At 40.5% G+C, this 15,712-nt stretch overlaps 1 protein-coding gene across 1 annotated transcript in view; it reads left to right on the forward strand.

Moving 5' to 3' along the window:
• The window catches only part of TPO (thyroid peroxidase), a 96,391-nt gene that overhangs the window by 68,374 nt on the left and 12,305 nt on the right, over positions 1-15,712 (forward strand). Inside the window, exons 12-13 of the mRNA XM_064294929.1 lie at positions 283-453; positions 11,318-11,449. Coding sequence (XP_064150999.1) covers positions 283-453; positions 11,318-11,449 — 303 coding nt within the window. The remainder of the gene's footprint in view (positions 1-282; positions 454-11,317; positions 11,450-15,712) is intronic.

Consider the following 15,712-nt stretch of genomic DNA (forward strand, 5'->3'; position numbering starts at 1 on the left):
GGAGTAAAAGCCTGACTGGGGTTGATTCACTAGAGAGAACAATTAAAGGCAAATGCTGACAAGTCTCTCAGGAAGTTTTGCTGCAGGAGAGCAGCTAGCTAGGTGGTACTGGGATGGAGAATTAATTAAAAGAGGAGGGATTGTGCTTGGTGTGTTGAAGACAGTGAACCAGTAGAGGGGGAAGTTTGTTTTAGTGGTATCCTTAGGAAGCCAAGCAGAGGGGGTGGGTGAATGAATGAAAGAATGTATTTTACTGTATTTTGACATTTCAACATTGCATAGATGACAAGTGTGGTTTCCCAGATAAAGTGGAGAATGGGGACTTTGTGCACTGTGAAGAAGCTGGAAAACGTGCCCTGGTGTATTCCTGTCATCATGGATATGAACTTCAAGGGCAGGAACAAATCACTTGCACAGACAAAGGATGGGATTTCCCACCACCTGTTTGTAAAGGTCAGTCATCTAACAAAGCATTTTTTTTAATCACTTTATTATCAAAAATAAAACCTGCCTTTTTCACATAGAAATTAAGAATAAATGTCATTGAATATCTTATTCACCAAAAAGCTTCTGAGCATAATTATATTCCCAGGAATGGTTTTGGCATGGAAATAACTTATTCCCTTGTTAGTTAACCAGGTCCCCAAACTGACATCTTTCTAGATAAGGAAACATGATTGAAGGTAAAGGTAGTCATCATCAAACAGGACTAACAGGCAGAATAACATAGACACGAAGGAAAAAAGAAGTCAGTAACATCTAGAGAAGTTTTGTAGTAAAGAACTTATGGAGCCTATTTCTTAGATGAAACAAAATGTAAAATGTTTCCCACCCTCTGTTAGTTTCCTGAAGCTTCCATAATAAACTGCCCCAAACTGAGTGGCTTATGACAACAGAAATTTATTGTCTCAGAGTTCTCCAGCTAGGAGTCCAAATTCAGGATGTTGATGGAACCGTGTTATCTCCAAAGGTTCTAAGAGAAGATCCTTTCTAGTCTCTCTCACCTTTTGGTAGCACCAGGCTCTTTAAAGTATTAAAAAGCAAAGATGTCACTTTGAAGACAAAGGTGCACCTGACCCAAGCCATGGTATTTTCAATTGCCTCGTATGCGTGTGAAAGCTGGACAATGAGTAAGGAAGACCGAAGAAGAATTGATGCCTTTGAATTATGGTATTGGTGAAGAATATTGAATATACCGTGAACTGCCAGAAGAACAAACAAATCTGTCTTGAAGGAAGTACAGCCAGAATGCTCCTTAGAAGCAAAGATGGTGAGACTACATCTGGCGTACTTTGGACACGTTATCAGAAGGAACTCGTCCCTGGAGAAGGACATCATGCTTGGTAGACTAGAAAGTCAGTGAAAAAGAGAAAGACCCCAATGAGGTGGATTGACACAGTGGCTGCAACAATGGGCTGAAACATAGCAATGTTTGTGAGGATGACGCAGGACTGGGCAGTGTTTCGTTCTGTTGTACACAGGATCGATATGAGTCAGAACCAACTCCAGGCAGCTAACAACAATGAAAACAACAAGGTGTTCCTTGACTTCCAGATGCATCTTCTTTTGTCCCTCTCTGTCTCTCTGTGTCTTTTTTCCTCTTTTGTAAGGTGTCACTTAGATTGGATTAGGACCCACCTTACTCCAGTATGACCTCTTGTTACTTGATAACATCTTCAAAGACCCCATTTCCAAACAAGTCATGTTCACAGGTACCCCGGGCTAGGACTTCAGTATATCCTTTGGGGGACTTGATGGAATCCATAACATACTCTGAGAATCTATAGATTAGGATAACCCCAACACACACCTGCCAGTGGCTAGTTTATTTCCAAACCCATTTTTCCATCCCCTGAGCGCACAGCTGGACCATATTCCCAATTTTCCTATATTTAGGTGTGGGCGTGTGCTGCCCTGCAGCCAATGAAATGTGAGCAGAAGTGGTGACAGGCTGCTATACAGTGCTATTAGAAACTCCCATGTGCCGTCTTCCACTCTCTTTTCTTGTTTGACTGCTTAGAAAGGGCATGACAGACAGGGCTTCCTGGGAAGCTATGCATTGAAGATGGCAGAACCACAAGATGGAAAGAGCCTGAGTCCTTGGATCATTATGGCAGGAAAGCCAGCAGACCCGGGACAGTCTCACTAGGCTCTTTTATGAGACAGAAACGAACCTTTATGCAGTAAGCCCCTAAAGCTTCAGGATATTTTCTGTTACAGTGGCTAGTGTTGCTGAGCTAATTCAGAAATTTCCCCCAGAAGAACCCTAAAATACTTGGCATTGGCTCAGGTGGTGGGCAGTGAAGAAATTGATATGAGAAACCAGAAACATGAATACCCATGCTAGGCAATGATAAAACATTCATTTAAAATCTCACTTTCAATAACTTAGAAGGCACACCAATTGCCTACCAAGATTGTATGTCTAGAGGAAGAGTTTGCAATCAGAAATATAGCAGAGTGTGTGCTACATTTAGTAAGGTATTAGAAGAAAGAGAAACTCATGCAAGAGCCTGGCTAATTGCCAACAAAAATAAAAACAAATAGAAGGAGTTCAAAATCTTTTGTCCTTGAAGAGTTGTAACAGCCAACTTCTTCTAGACTCGAAACAGTAAAAGATGAGACTGGGAGAGGCTGGGAGCACCAAAGACCCATTAAGACTCAGTCCTATGGCAACTATCAGATGAAGGATGTCGGCTGCTCACTCAAATAAATTGTCTCAGATACGATCCAGGTAAAACCAGTTGTCATTGAGTCAATTCTGACTCATAGCATCCCCACGTGTATCAGAGTAGTACTGTACTCTATAAGGTTTTTAATGGTTGGTTTTTAAAATTAGGTTGCCAGGCCTTTCTTCCAAGGTGCCTCTGGGTGGGCTCAAACCTTTCAGTTAGCAGCCAGAGCATTAACCATTTGCACCCCCCAGGGACTCCTTTAAGTTAAGATAGATGACATAAGGAAGCAAAGGCACAAAGCTGGGGTGGCTTGGGAATGATGCGTAGGATATAACTTTGAGAATCATTAATGGCACATGAAACCCATTGGAAACAAATAGCTCAGAAGCCTGTTAGATATGTGAGAGACTCTATGGCCACAAACCTGGACTGGAAAAACGTCTGTCTAAACTGCTAACACGATCTTCAGGCTCCCAGATTTGCACCAGTAGGAGGCAGGCTATGAAAGTTCCAGAAGACATAGTCCCCAACGTCTGTTTCTAATTTGATTGTGAATAATAATAGACAAGGAAAGCCACCAAGAGATTAGAGACAATGCTACACAGACAGCGGTCAAGGATGGTCCTCCATCCAAGAGAGCACCCTCAGAGATTCCCTTCCCAGAAATCTCACTTTGTAGGAACCCAACAGTTCTGCAAATGGTGGCAACATCTGTATGCATTTGTTATGACTGTTAACTACCCTTTTATTACTCCTGATTGTTATATTCGGTTGCTAATCTTTCAGAAGTTTTTAGGGTTTTTTTTTTTTTTTTTTTGGTTTAGTGGCTGTGCAAAATTGAATGCCCACTTTACCCAAGATTCTTTGCTTTCAGTGTTGGCCACACAATCAAGAAACATAATATGTCTGCTTCAGGGTTTAGTACATTGCATGTTTTATGTTCACTAAGCCTTCAAATGGTGCACCCTTCACTTGTATACCTTACATCTTTTTTGCATGAATGCCTAGACATTTTATATATGTTGGCTTTTGTTTCAGGTATTTATGTATTTGTATTAGATACTTAGGTATTTATGACCCACATGCTCTATTCACATCTGTGAGGTACAAATAAGGGTAAAAGCCCAGAAGTAAAGAAATATAGGAAATGCCATGCATCCTCCACTCCTGCACTGCCCTACCTGTCATTCTCTGAATACGCTCTGACTTTCCAGCCTACGTAACATTGCTTTAAACCCTTTCCTAAATCTGGAATGCCTTCCCTGCCTCCTCTGGACAATTTAAGAATGCCATTGAAATCAACCTTTTATTTCAGAAGTTTTTCCATAACCCATCCCATGTCACTCCTGCCTCCCAAGGTCTTTTTGGTCTGCCATAATTTTTCATGCCAACAATTAACCACTTCCTAAAGTGACTATGGAAAGTCTGGTGGCTCAGTGGTTAAGAGCTATGGCTGTTAACCAAAAGGTCGGCAGTTCAAATCCACCAGCCACACCTTGGAAATCCTATGGTGCAGTTCTACTCTGTCCTATAGGGTTGCTAGGAGTCGGAATTGACTCAATGGCAATGGGTTTTTTGGATTAAAGTGGCTATGATAAATTGCTTGTCTGACACAATACTTAGCACATACAACTAACAATGGATATTAGTCCCTACTCTGAAACAGACTGAGTGTTCGTGGGCTCTAAGACCATTTCGTTTTGTGTCCCACAGCCATGAGCACAGCTCGTGGCACAGAACAGGTGTTCACAGAATGGTCCACAGACCAGCCATGGCAGCATCACCTGGGAGCTTGTTAGAACCAAGATCAGAATCTGGATTTTTTAAAAGACCATGAAATGATTTTGTGTATAGTAAAGTTTGAGAAGCCTTGCTGACTAACCCTAAGGACCTCCTTCTCTATTGCCACTGACGTGACTCAGACCTGCAGCCCCTTCTGCCTGACCATCTCAGTAGCTGCTTAATTTGTCTCTCGGCCTCCATTTGCTTGTCTACAAATACATCCTCCTTGTGACTCCTGCAAAACCCAAGTCTCTTCGTGTGCATTCCTGCGGAAACCTCTTCAGCCTTAGGAAGAGATAAACCACTTGGCAAAGCTTCTGGGACTTCTCCTGGCCCATCCCCTTCTCACCTCTCTCAGTGTGTCTCCCGTCACCCCCCAACACCACCCTATATTTCAATCACAACAAATGCACCCTGATATTTCATTCATTCACTGGCCATGGGATCTCTTTATCCCTTCACCTACTTAGCACAAACCTCACTGGAAATCTTCCCTCCCCAAGATGAACTGGAGCACTCCTTCCCTGCCATCCTGCTTAACCAGACGTCCACTGGAGCTCCTAGCACGTGAAATCCGGAACATGTCACTGGCTATTTGACCTTGGAAAAACTACTTAGCTTTTGTGTGTACCCATGTTGTCAAAGGTAAAATGAGAATGTAAAGCCTAGCTCACTGATTGTTAATCTAAATTCAATAATAAATGCACAGTACATAGTAGAAAGTACATATCTACTGTGATTAATGGTAAGTGCTCAAAAAATGTTCATTATAGCTTATAAATCTATCCCCTACTTTGCAGTGTGTGCGCTGGTCATAGAGAAGATATTGAATGCATTCATTCCACAAATGTTTATTGAGTGTCTAGTGTATGTCAGGAGCCCAGGTGGTGCAGTGATTGAAAGGTATGGCAAGCTATGGCTGCTAACCAAACTATCAGCAATTTGAATTCACCAGCCGCTCCTTGGAAACCCTATGGGGCAGTTCTACTCTGTCCTGTAGGGTTTCTATTAGTTGGAATTGACTCAATGGCAGTGGGTTTAGTATGTGTCAAGCCTTGCTCTATGTTCTGGGATATAGACATGCCCTCATGGAATGACATGGGTCATCAAGAATGAATAAATAAATAAATAGATATGAAACGTGGTCATGGTTGTTCTCCAAACTCTGAGCATTTTTCCTTCAGTTAAAAAAAAGAGGTGGCTTGTGCAAGAACTTCATCAGAGGAACTTGGAATGCGAAGCCATCTAGGCCACACTAAATGTGCTGCCTGTTCTACTGGCTACCATATTTTGTACTTAATGAGTTTTGTTAGCCTCCTTTGGTACTTGGCCAACCTTTTTGGGTGTTTTTCTGAAAGTTCTTCCAATATGTGCTAAAGAGGGCCAGGTGTGAAACAGTTGAATATAATGCGTTATATTTTCCTGTCTTGGGAATTTGTTTAAAAACAGGGCATCTTATACTCAAAGAACATGGGCAGGTAATTGATAAGAGAAAAGTAGCAAAGTAAATACATGAAAGCAGTTTAGTCTTTTATCAGTAGTCAAATAAATGGAAAACTAACAATATGTCATTTTTTTGCTATAATTTCAGGGATGAAAATACCCAACTGTTGAGGATATTAGGAAACTGATATGCAGGCATATGTTGTTGAAAGGCATGTGACTCTTTCCTTTATTGGAAATAACATGGCATTCCTTTAATAGATGCATACTTTTAAATTCATCAATCCCAGGCCTATAGATATAAAGTGGCAGCATATAAAGATATATGCATCACAATGTATTTTCCAACATTTTTTTACAGTGACAAAAAATAAAGACAAACTAAATATCCATCTATAAGGGAGTGCTTTTCTAAATGATGGTACTTCTATACCATAAACTATTATACTGAACTAAAACAACACCAACAAACAGATGCCATAGAGTCAATTCCAACTCATAGTGACTCCATGTCTGTAAGAGCAGAACTGTGCTCCACAGGGTTTTCAATGACTGGCTTTTTGAAATAGATTGCCAGACCTTTCTTTTGAGGCACCTCTCACTGGACTGAAACCTGCTTTTGGTTAGCAGCTGTCTTAGTCTCTTAGTCCTCTAGTGCTGCCATAACAGAAATACCACAAGTGAATGGCTTTAACAAAGAGAAATTTATTTTCTTACAGTCTAGTAGGTTACAAGCCCAAATTCAGGGTATCAGCTCCAGGGGAAGGCCTTCTCTTTTTGTCACCTCTGGAGGAGGGTCCTTGTCCTCAATCTTCCCCTGGCCGAGGAGCTTCTTAGGCTCAGGGACCCCATGTCCAAAGGACACGCTCTGTGCCTGGTGCTGCTTTCTTGGTGGTATGAGGTCCCTCACTCTCTGCTTGCTTCCCTTTCCTTTCATCCCTTGAGAGATAAAAGGTAGTACAGGCCACACCCCAGGGAAACTCCCTTTACCTTGGATCAGGGAGGTGACCTGAGTAAGGGTGGTGTTACAATCCTACCCTAATCCTCTCAACATAAAATTACAACCACGGAATGGTGGACGACCACACAATACTGGGAATCATGGCCTAACCAAGTTGATACACACATTTTGGGGGGCACAAAATTCAATCCATGACAGCAGCCAAGTGTGTTAACCATTCGCACCACCTAGGGACTCCGCTGAATAAATTACAAGGATGTGTATTGACCTGTAATACTGTCTATAATATGTCAATAAGTAAAAACGCAAGCTACAGAGTAATGTGTGAAATGAAAACCCATTTCTATTTTAAGAAGCATGAAATGTGTGTATCATATTTATAAGTGCTTTCATTAACATCAAGAAAGGTGTGTCAGTAAGAGTTCATTAGTATTGGTTATCTCAGCAGAGTGAGGTGGGAAGAGGAAGGAGAGGTTATTAAATTTTTATTTTTACAACTCCATTGTATAGATATTAAAATGTAATTATTTTAAAAATGATGCTTAATGAGAAAAGACCCATGGTCTAAATGCACTGATTTGTGTACACAAATATTTTCACCTTATCTGTGCTCTACACTAGAATTTCTAAATCAAGCATTACCTATATATATATATATATATATATATAGTTTTATAATGTGAACTTAAGTGCTCAAGCTGATCCTCAATGAAATCAGCCTTTCAACATGTCTATGCCTGCAGAGGTGTATGCCCTGGTGCTGTAGTGGTTAAGTGCTATGGCTGCTAACCAAAGGGTCAGCAGTTCGAATCCACCAGGCACTCCTTGGAAACTGTATAGGTCAGTTCTACTCTGTCCTATAGGGTCGCTATGAGTCAGAATCGACTCGATGGCAGTGGGTTGAGTTTGGTTTGGTATGCCTGCAGAAAGGAAAGCTTTGGGCTTAACTGAATATTTAATACAGAAAATCAAGTGAGATTTGCTGTTCTCTTCTCTATTCAAATCCTACTTATCCCCTAAAATCCATCCACATAAAACCTGATGAAGGAAAAAAAAAAAAAGCCAAATGAATTGTAATAAGTCTCTTTTGAGTGCTTTCAAGTAGTGAATTCAAAACAGATAAAAAGCTATGTGTCTGCGACTTTTTGCACTATTGTCAAGAGTTTAAGCAATAAATGAATACAAATAAATGTTTTTGTGTCTATTAGGGAAGATAAAATTTGCAATCAGCACAAATTTGTTTAGGGAAATGGAAACATCTGTGCAGATGTTTGTGAGTTAGCTGTGGAGATTTGGGGATCCAATCGGAGGCTCTTCTTGGAAAACAAAGTAATCAGGCCAGGTAAGCAAAGCCTGGGCCCCCGCACAAATTGACACAGGAATTTGAGGATACTGTAGGCCAGAGATGATTTTCCAACTTCTCTTTTGTTAGGAGCATCATTTTCCAATCCAGTGTAGGTTTGCTGTACATTCCTCAGGCTGTTGATTCTAGAGCAAGGAGATCTAGAATGAGCTAGTCTCTAGAAAAGACTGCTCATTTGTGGGGACTGCATTGCAAATGAGGCAATGAGCCGAGGGGGCTGGGTTGATTTTTCCTTGACCAGGGGTTTTTGTCAATTTACATTCCACATTCCACTGTATAAGGAAGAGAAAAATGGATTTGCAAGCTCTCGCAGGTACAGGCATATTGTTCATGCTGTCAAGAACAAGGAGGCCTAACTGAATACTCCCTGTCCCTCCCCACCTCCCAGGTGAGGCTGCATATGCTTTCCTATTGGCCAAATCAGTCTTCGTCATTCTACATTATGATGCAGATGGGAGTGGTTTCTAGGCACAGTTTTATCCAGGGAAGATGTTATATTCCAAAAGGCTTTGACATGCTTAGCTACAAATATAGCATTTTAAAAATAATTTTTATAGTTTATAGACCATAAACAGTAGTTGCAATTCATTGACTGTCTGAACTAGGAACTCCGTATAGCTCAGATTCCATGAAAATGCCTTTACTTTTTCATTATTACTATTATTGTTGTTGTTGAAACTATCATTAATATTAACACTATAATATTTTGAATACCTACCATATTTTTAGAAGTGATGATGGTGAGACTTCAGTTCACTTACTTTGGACACATCATCAGGAAAGACCAGTCATAGAAAAGGGAATCGTATTTGGTCAAGGACCAGTGAAAATGAGGGAACCCATCAATGACATGGAATGATGCGATCGCCACAACAGTGGACTCAAACATACCAACAATGAGGAAGATGGCACAGGACCGGGCAACAGTTTGTTCTGTTATACACAAGGACACCATGAATCGAAGCCAACTCGATGGCAGCTAACAAAGACAGCCATGTTTTAGATAATTCTCTAGGTTTTTCTTAGATATGTTATCTTTAATTCTCATAATAGTCCTTCACAATCTGCATAATTTTACCCATTTTCTAAATATGAAAACCAGGCTCAGGATGCAAGTATCAACCTCTGTTAAGAGTTGGCAGTCTTGAGGTCTCCCTTATACCAAATCCCAGACCCCTGCCTTGCCCCAAGCATGCAGTTGAATGTTGACAACAGAAACCAGAGTCCCCAGCAGTCCCATGAAACACATGTACTTTATCTAACATTTGGTCACATAAGCATTAGAGAAGCTCAAAACTGTCTCGTTAGTACCAATGGGGAAGTGAATATAATGAGGTGGTTAAGAGCACCAAGTCTGGTGCTGGAGTCTTTGTCTGCCTGTGCATGACGAATCCCAGGTTTTTCACTCAGCTCTGTGACCTTGGGGCAGTTCTACTCCGTCCTGCAGAGTCGCTTTGAGTCAGAATCCACTGGGTAGCTACAGGTTTTGTTTGGTTTTGTGACCCTGAGCCAGTTACCTGAATTTGTTCAGTTATTAATCCTCTATGATGGCATACAGACTGTGCCAGAGTTAAGAGATTATTTTGAAGATTGAATGTGAGAGAATGCAGCTACCTTGTTTGATACATCATAAAGGTACAGTATATGTTCATTTTTATCCCTTTCTAGTGGAGGATTACCTAAAAAACAAAAACTGTAGTCACCATGATTCCAAATCAACTTGATGACAACTAATGACAACATACATACATATATACGCATATATATACATACATGCATATATATTTAGTAACATATTTATGTACTGTGTATTTTTTATATATATATATATGTTGACCTTATGCTGTTTGTTTCTCGGAAGTGGCCAGAAAAGAAACATTTGGAAAAGGTTATTTAACAAGTTACCAGGAAACCTGAGCCTAAGAAATCAACTAACAAGTTAAAGATTTTAAGCAGAAGAAGACCCTGAGATGCAGTTCAATGCTCTTCATTTACAGCTTAGGAAGTGGAGACCCAGGCAACCTCAGTGGCATGAGCAAGTGCACCCAGCTTTGCCAGGATTAGAAATCAACTTTTAAACTCCTGGTTCAATGCCTGTCTCTAAGCAAAGACAAAACAAAAGAAAATAAAAACAGCAAGAACAGTACCAAATATTTTCTGAAATAGAATGGAGAGAACAAAATTGCCGATTTTCTATTTCAAAAATCATTCTGTCTGGAACATGCTTACTCTGTCCCCACCTCCACCTTCATTTCATTCCCATCCCCCTGTTTCACTGCCTTGCCTAAATCATGCTTATTCTTCCCATCCCAGTTAGCACTGAATTCCTCTAGGAAGATTCTCAGACCACCCAAGTCTGAGTGAGGTGACCCCAGCAGCCTTCACAGTATGTTGTAAATTACTTATTTGATTCTTCCACACATTTTTATGAAGACACTAACTGCATCTGTAATTGTTCATCATTTTATATTCAAGAGCACACAGTTCCTGGCATATAGTCTGAATGCAATCAAACTGAATTGAATCAAATGAAATGCATCACAGTATTAATTGTCAGAGGAATTATATAAACAATGATTGCTTGTTATGCAAAACAGAAAAGAAGCACCTAAGGCCATCTTCCTAAGGAAGTGACAATAGCTTGAGCTGATTTTTGAAAGACCATACCATCTCAACTGGCAAAAAGAAGGAGGGAGGAAAGCTCTCTGCTTGAAAGAATTAGTGTGAGCAGAAGCACTGGGGCCAGAGACAATATGAAAGTTTCATGTCTAGAGTTTGTGAAACAGGCTAGTTGGAAATGAGGGCTTTTGCGGCAGAGTCCAAAAATTGGCATCAGTTAGCCAAGTGTTGGGCATCAAGGGCACTCTCATACTCTCTTTTCAAAGGTGTAGGGAGCAAGGAGGACGCCACACAAAAGTGAAGGTGGCATTGCTCTTCGTAGTAGATAAGGGCTAGAACTAGGGGAAAAGTGATTGGTTAGCAAATGGAAAAGGGCTCTTCCAAAGCTGAAACTCTGGCTGCCTGTGTGTGAAGTTAGGGAAATCTCTTCTTTCCTTATTAAGCAATGTAATAATCTCTGTGTTGTTTGCACAGATATTAATGAATGCAAAGATCTAATGGACCCTCCCTGTCATCTGTCTGCTGAATGCAAGAACATCAAGGGCAGCTTTCAGTGCCTCTGCACCGATCCTTATATGCTAGGAGAGGATGAAAGAACCTGTGTAGGTGAGATCATGCCTCCTTTCTACACCAGGTGCTCATTTCTCAAATAATAATATATTCAATGTAATCAGCTATCAGTCACCATTCTGATTTTGGGTGAAGGTGCTACAGGGGAAGAGGTGGTATATAAGATATTCGAAAATAACGGATGACTGAAAAGTTGTCTTTATTGTTGCATTGTAAGTAAGCATGTAAGTATACTTATCTACTATGCTAATCCCTCAAAGAGATGAATTGACACAGTGGCTGCAACAATGGGCTCAAATGTAGCCACAATTCTGAGGATGGCACAGGACTGGGCAGCGTTTTGCTCTTTTGTACATAGAGTCGCCATGAGTTGGAACAGACTCGATGACATCTAACAACAACAAAACTGTGCTAACATTAATGATCATAAGCATTTTCTGATGCTGGGTGGTAGTGGGAAACCAACCAGAAGGATATTTTTCCAGATAAAGTCTGCAAAGTACATACCTAAGCCTGGATTGTGCTGATAAACACAAAATTGTTGTGAAATACTCAACATTCAGGAGATTTCATTAAAACTTGAGAACATTATGTTGAGTAAGACAAGTCAATCTCAAAAGAACAAATACCGTATGATCTCACGTACATGAAAAACAAGAATTGGCAAATATGTAGAGATAAAAGTTCATTAGTGTTTACTAGGGGCAGCCAGGACAGAGAAAGGGGACATCATTGTTTAGAAAGCAGTGAGTTTCTGTTTATGGTGGTGGGAAATTTGACGACTATGGGTGATAGTTGTAATTACTACAAGTGTTGCAAACGGCTAAGCACTCAAGTACTAGCTGAAAGATTGGTGGTTCGAACCTACCCAGAGATGCCTCAGAAGATCTGATGATCTGTTGTTGGAAAATCAAAGCCATAAAACCATACAGAGCAGTTCCACTGTGCACACATGGGTTGCCCTGAGTTGGAACTGACTCAACGGCAACTAACAACAACATGGGTGTTAGTTGCAAAACATGATTAATGTAACTGATATCGCTAAATCGTAGACCTGAAAAATGTTGACTTGGCAAATGTTGTGGTATATATATTTTTACAACAATAAAAAATAGGGGAAAAAAGGAATTTCATGAATTTTCTCTCTCCTGGGTCTTTCTCTTCAAACTCACTCCACTCTACCCACTGACACAGGTCTTGTGTAGCAGCCACATGGACCTGCATGCCTGTCTGTTCCCTTATCCTACAAGCTATCATTGCCCCCATGCTGTGCCTTGGTGCTGGCCATTACTTCTTCTTGGATAACCTCTGAAGGTGTCAGTTCTCATCTCCTCCTAGTCCTGGCTGCTCAGCAGTGTGCTGTGGATCAGGAACATTCATCAACCTCAGTCATCATAGTCTTCAAAACAGCTTATGGAGTGCCTATTATGTGTCAGGCACTGTTCTAAACATTTACCTAATTTAATTCCCACTATTAATGATCACTATGAGGTAATTACTATTTTTAACCTCCATTTTACAGAACAGGATACTGGAAGACAGAGAGCTTACATGATTTGCCCATGACCACAAAGCTGCCAAGTCACAGATCTGGCATTTGTCATTTGGCTATCTTGCTCCACTCTCAACCACTGTGCTATATTCCCACAGTCATCGTCCATTCATTCAGAAATTACTTTTCAAGCACCTATCATGTACCAGGCACTGTACTAAATCCTGGGATTGCAGCAATGAGTCAAAACCGATATAGTAGACCCCATGTGGAATTTAGAGTGTAGTAGGGGAGCAAGGCATTAATCCATAATCACATAGACAAATGTAAAATTGAACATCTACAGTAAGTACCACAAAGGAGAGGCACATGGTAATATAGTATCTTTAATAAAGAGAATTGACCTATTTAGAAAGTTTAAGGGAAGCTTCCTTGAGGAAGTGAGGCCCAAACTGAGCTCTCAAAGATGAACAGTGTGGAAGAGGATAAATGGGTGTTTCAGACACAGGGTATACCAGGTGCAAAGGCACATGACAATGGCATGTGATGATTATGAGGAAGTGACAGAAGTTCAGTGTGGCTAAGTAGAAAGCATTTTACCAGATGATGTAAGGAAAGTTAGTTAATACGGGCAATATAAGTAGATCCTTTTAGCACAGGTCAGAGACTTCTTTTTTCCTTTATATTAATAGCCGTAAAAATCCATTAAAAGGTTTAAGGTTGGTTCTGGAGGGTGGAAGAGTGACATGACCACATTTGCTTTTCAGAAAGATGACTGTGGCTACAGTGTGGATAAGAGACCAGTAGGGAAGTGGGAAGGGTATTTCATTCAGCCAGGCAAGTGCTTATGATATCAGAGACTAGGCGGGTGGAGATAAGTATGAAAAAAATAATTGGACACTTTAATAAACAACTTACAAATACATAGGAATTGGTGATGAATTGGATGAGGGATAAGGGACAGTGCAATGTCAAGGAAGCCACCTTGAGTAATTGGATCGATGTCGCAGCTATTCATTGAAACAGACAATGAGTGAAACCTGACTGTGGGATTAACACCATGATTTGAGTGTGTATGTGTTCAGTAAGAGACTTAAGTAAGGGTAAAATTAGCAGCTATCCAAATGGTTCCAATTGAATAGGAGAGATTGAATATATGCGAGAGAGAAGCATGATGGATATTCCTGAGAAAGCATAATCCCAGGAGAAGGAACTCACTCTGGGCAGGAAGGCCAGGCCCCCTGCTGTAGCAACAGGCACAGAGGCCAGCATGGGTAGGCATGTTAGATGGGCTTGTATGATTGCTATTCAGAATATGAGGTCGTTTCTCTCTGGTGGTTCCAGCACTTTCAGAAAAGTAGCAGTCAGGGTCATCTGCTACAAGTGACACGAAGGAGAGAAAGCTCAAGGTTGGAGAAGAGGGGAACATTCTGAAAAAAATTCTAATCACTTTCCTTCGCTCTTCCATCTAATTTAATTCTAGGTACCACCAAGGCATCTTGCATTAGTTCCACTTCCCAAATAGATAGCAAGAAAAGGAATGCTCTGCCTAAAAGATGTGAACATTTCAGTCATTTTGAAAAGGATTTTGTCCATTTCAAATGAAAAAATTTACAGGCCAAATGAAGTCTCCTGTCACCACATCTAGACTCAGCCTGGATTAGAGCAACTGGAGATGCTCTGCTGTTGTTTCACAAGTGCCTCATGGGCTTGCCCACTGACAGGAGCCACAGCGCCATCTCCCCCCACCACACCCTCTGGGGTCTTGGTGATTGTTGAGGGCTTACTCTGTGTTGATCTCTCATCCCCAAGGTCTTCCTCAGTGAATCCCAGGTGAGATGAACTGAAGTCATCCACGGCCCTGGAACTGGATGTAAAGACCCTCTACTATTCCAGTTCCACTTCTGGGATTTCTTAGTCAAGCCATACTCAACATTTTCCAGTCCTACCCCATGTCCTTCTGCTATACGTGGCTGTGATTGGCCCTGTCACAAAAGATTATAAACCACTGGTGGGACAGGACGTATAACACAGCAACCAGAAGATTGCTAGGCATAATGTAGTGGTCAGAAAATAGAAATAAGTAAAATGAAAGTAGAAGAACCTAGGCTATGTGATTGTGGTGAGTCCAGAGACAGCAATATTCAACCACTCATGCAAATGTTTGCAAATTCAAAAAGATACAGGGAGACTTGTAGATATGGATGTAGAAATACAGTTTTGTGTTCCTTCGGAGTCAAGGATAAAGCATTATACCATGTAATACCAAAAACCAAAAACCAAACCCAGTGCCGTCGAGTTGATTTGGACTCATAGCGACCCTACAATATGGATGCTTTTATTCTGTGATAAGTGCTATAATTGGTCAGCAATGCTTATCAGTGTCTTATAAAGGTTACTTCTGCCTGACATGTGTTTTAAATTAAATAATAAAAAGTGTGATAACAATAAATGTAATATAACTTATAATTACTGATAAATTTTCCCTTTTCTCAGAGACCCTCATTTGTTAATTAGCTTTTACATTTGTTCCTGGCTTTAATGGGTTTTGATTTTAGGTACCTGTTCTATTAGTGTAAACTTCCTCAACATTTTTTTTTTTTTTTTTGCTATAAGCAAAGCAAAAGTAAACACATGACATTCAAAATAATATATGGTCTTAGTGCTTTTGTGTTTTTCCAAGTGCTGCCATTTGGGGCGTTTGTCTTGACCCACATAATGCTTCTGTGAAGTAGGAAAGGAAAATTATCAAAGTTTGGAAAGAATATTTGAGTAATAGGAAGACATAGAACAATAACCCAGTGTAT

Source organism: Loxodonta africana, chromosome 12 (genome assembly GCF_030014295.1).
Source record: "Loxodonta africana isolate mLoxAfr1 chromosome 12, mLoxAfr1.hap2, whole genome shotgun sequence".
Lineage (NCBI taxonomy): Eukaryota > Metazoa > Chordata > Mammalia > Proboscidea > Elephantidae > Loxodonta > Loxodonta africana.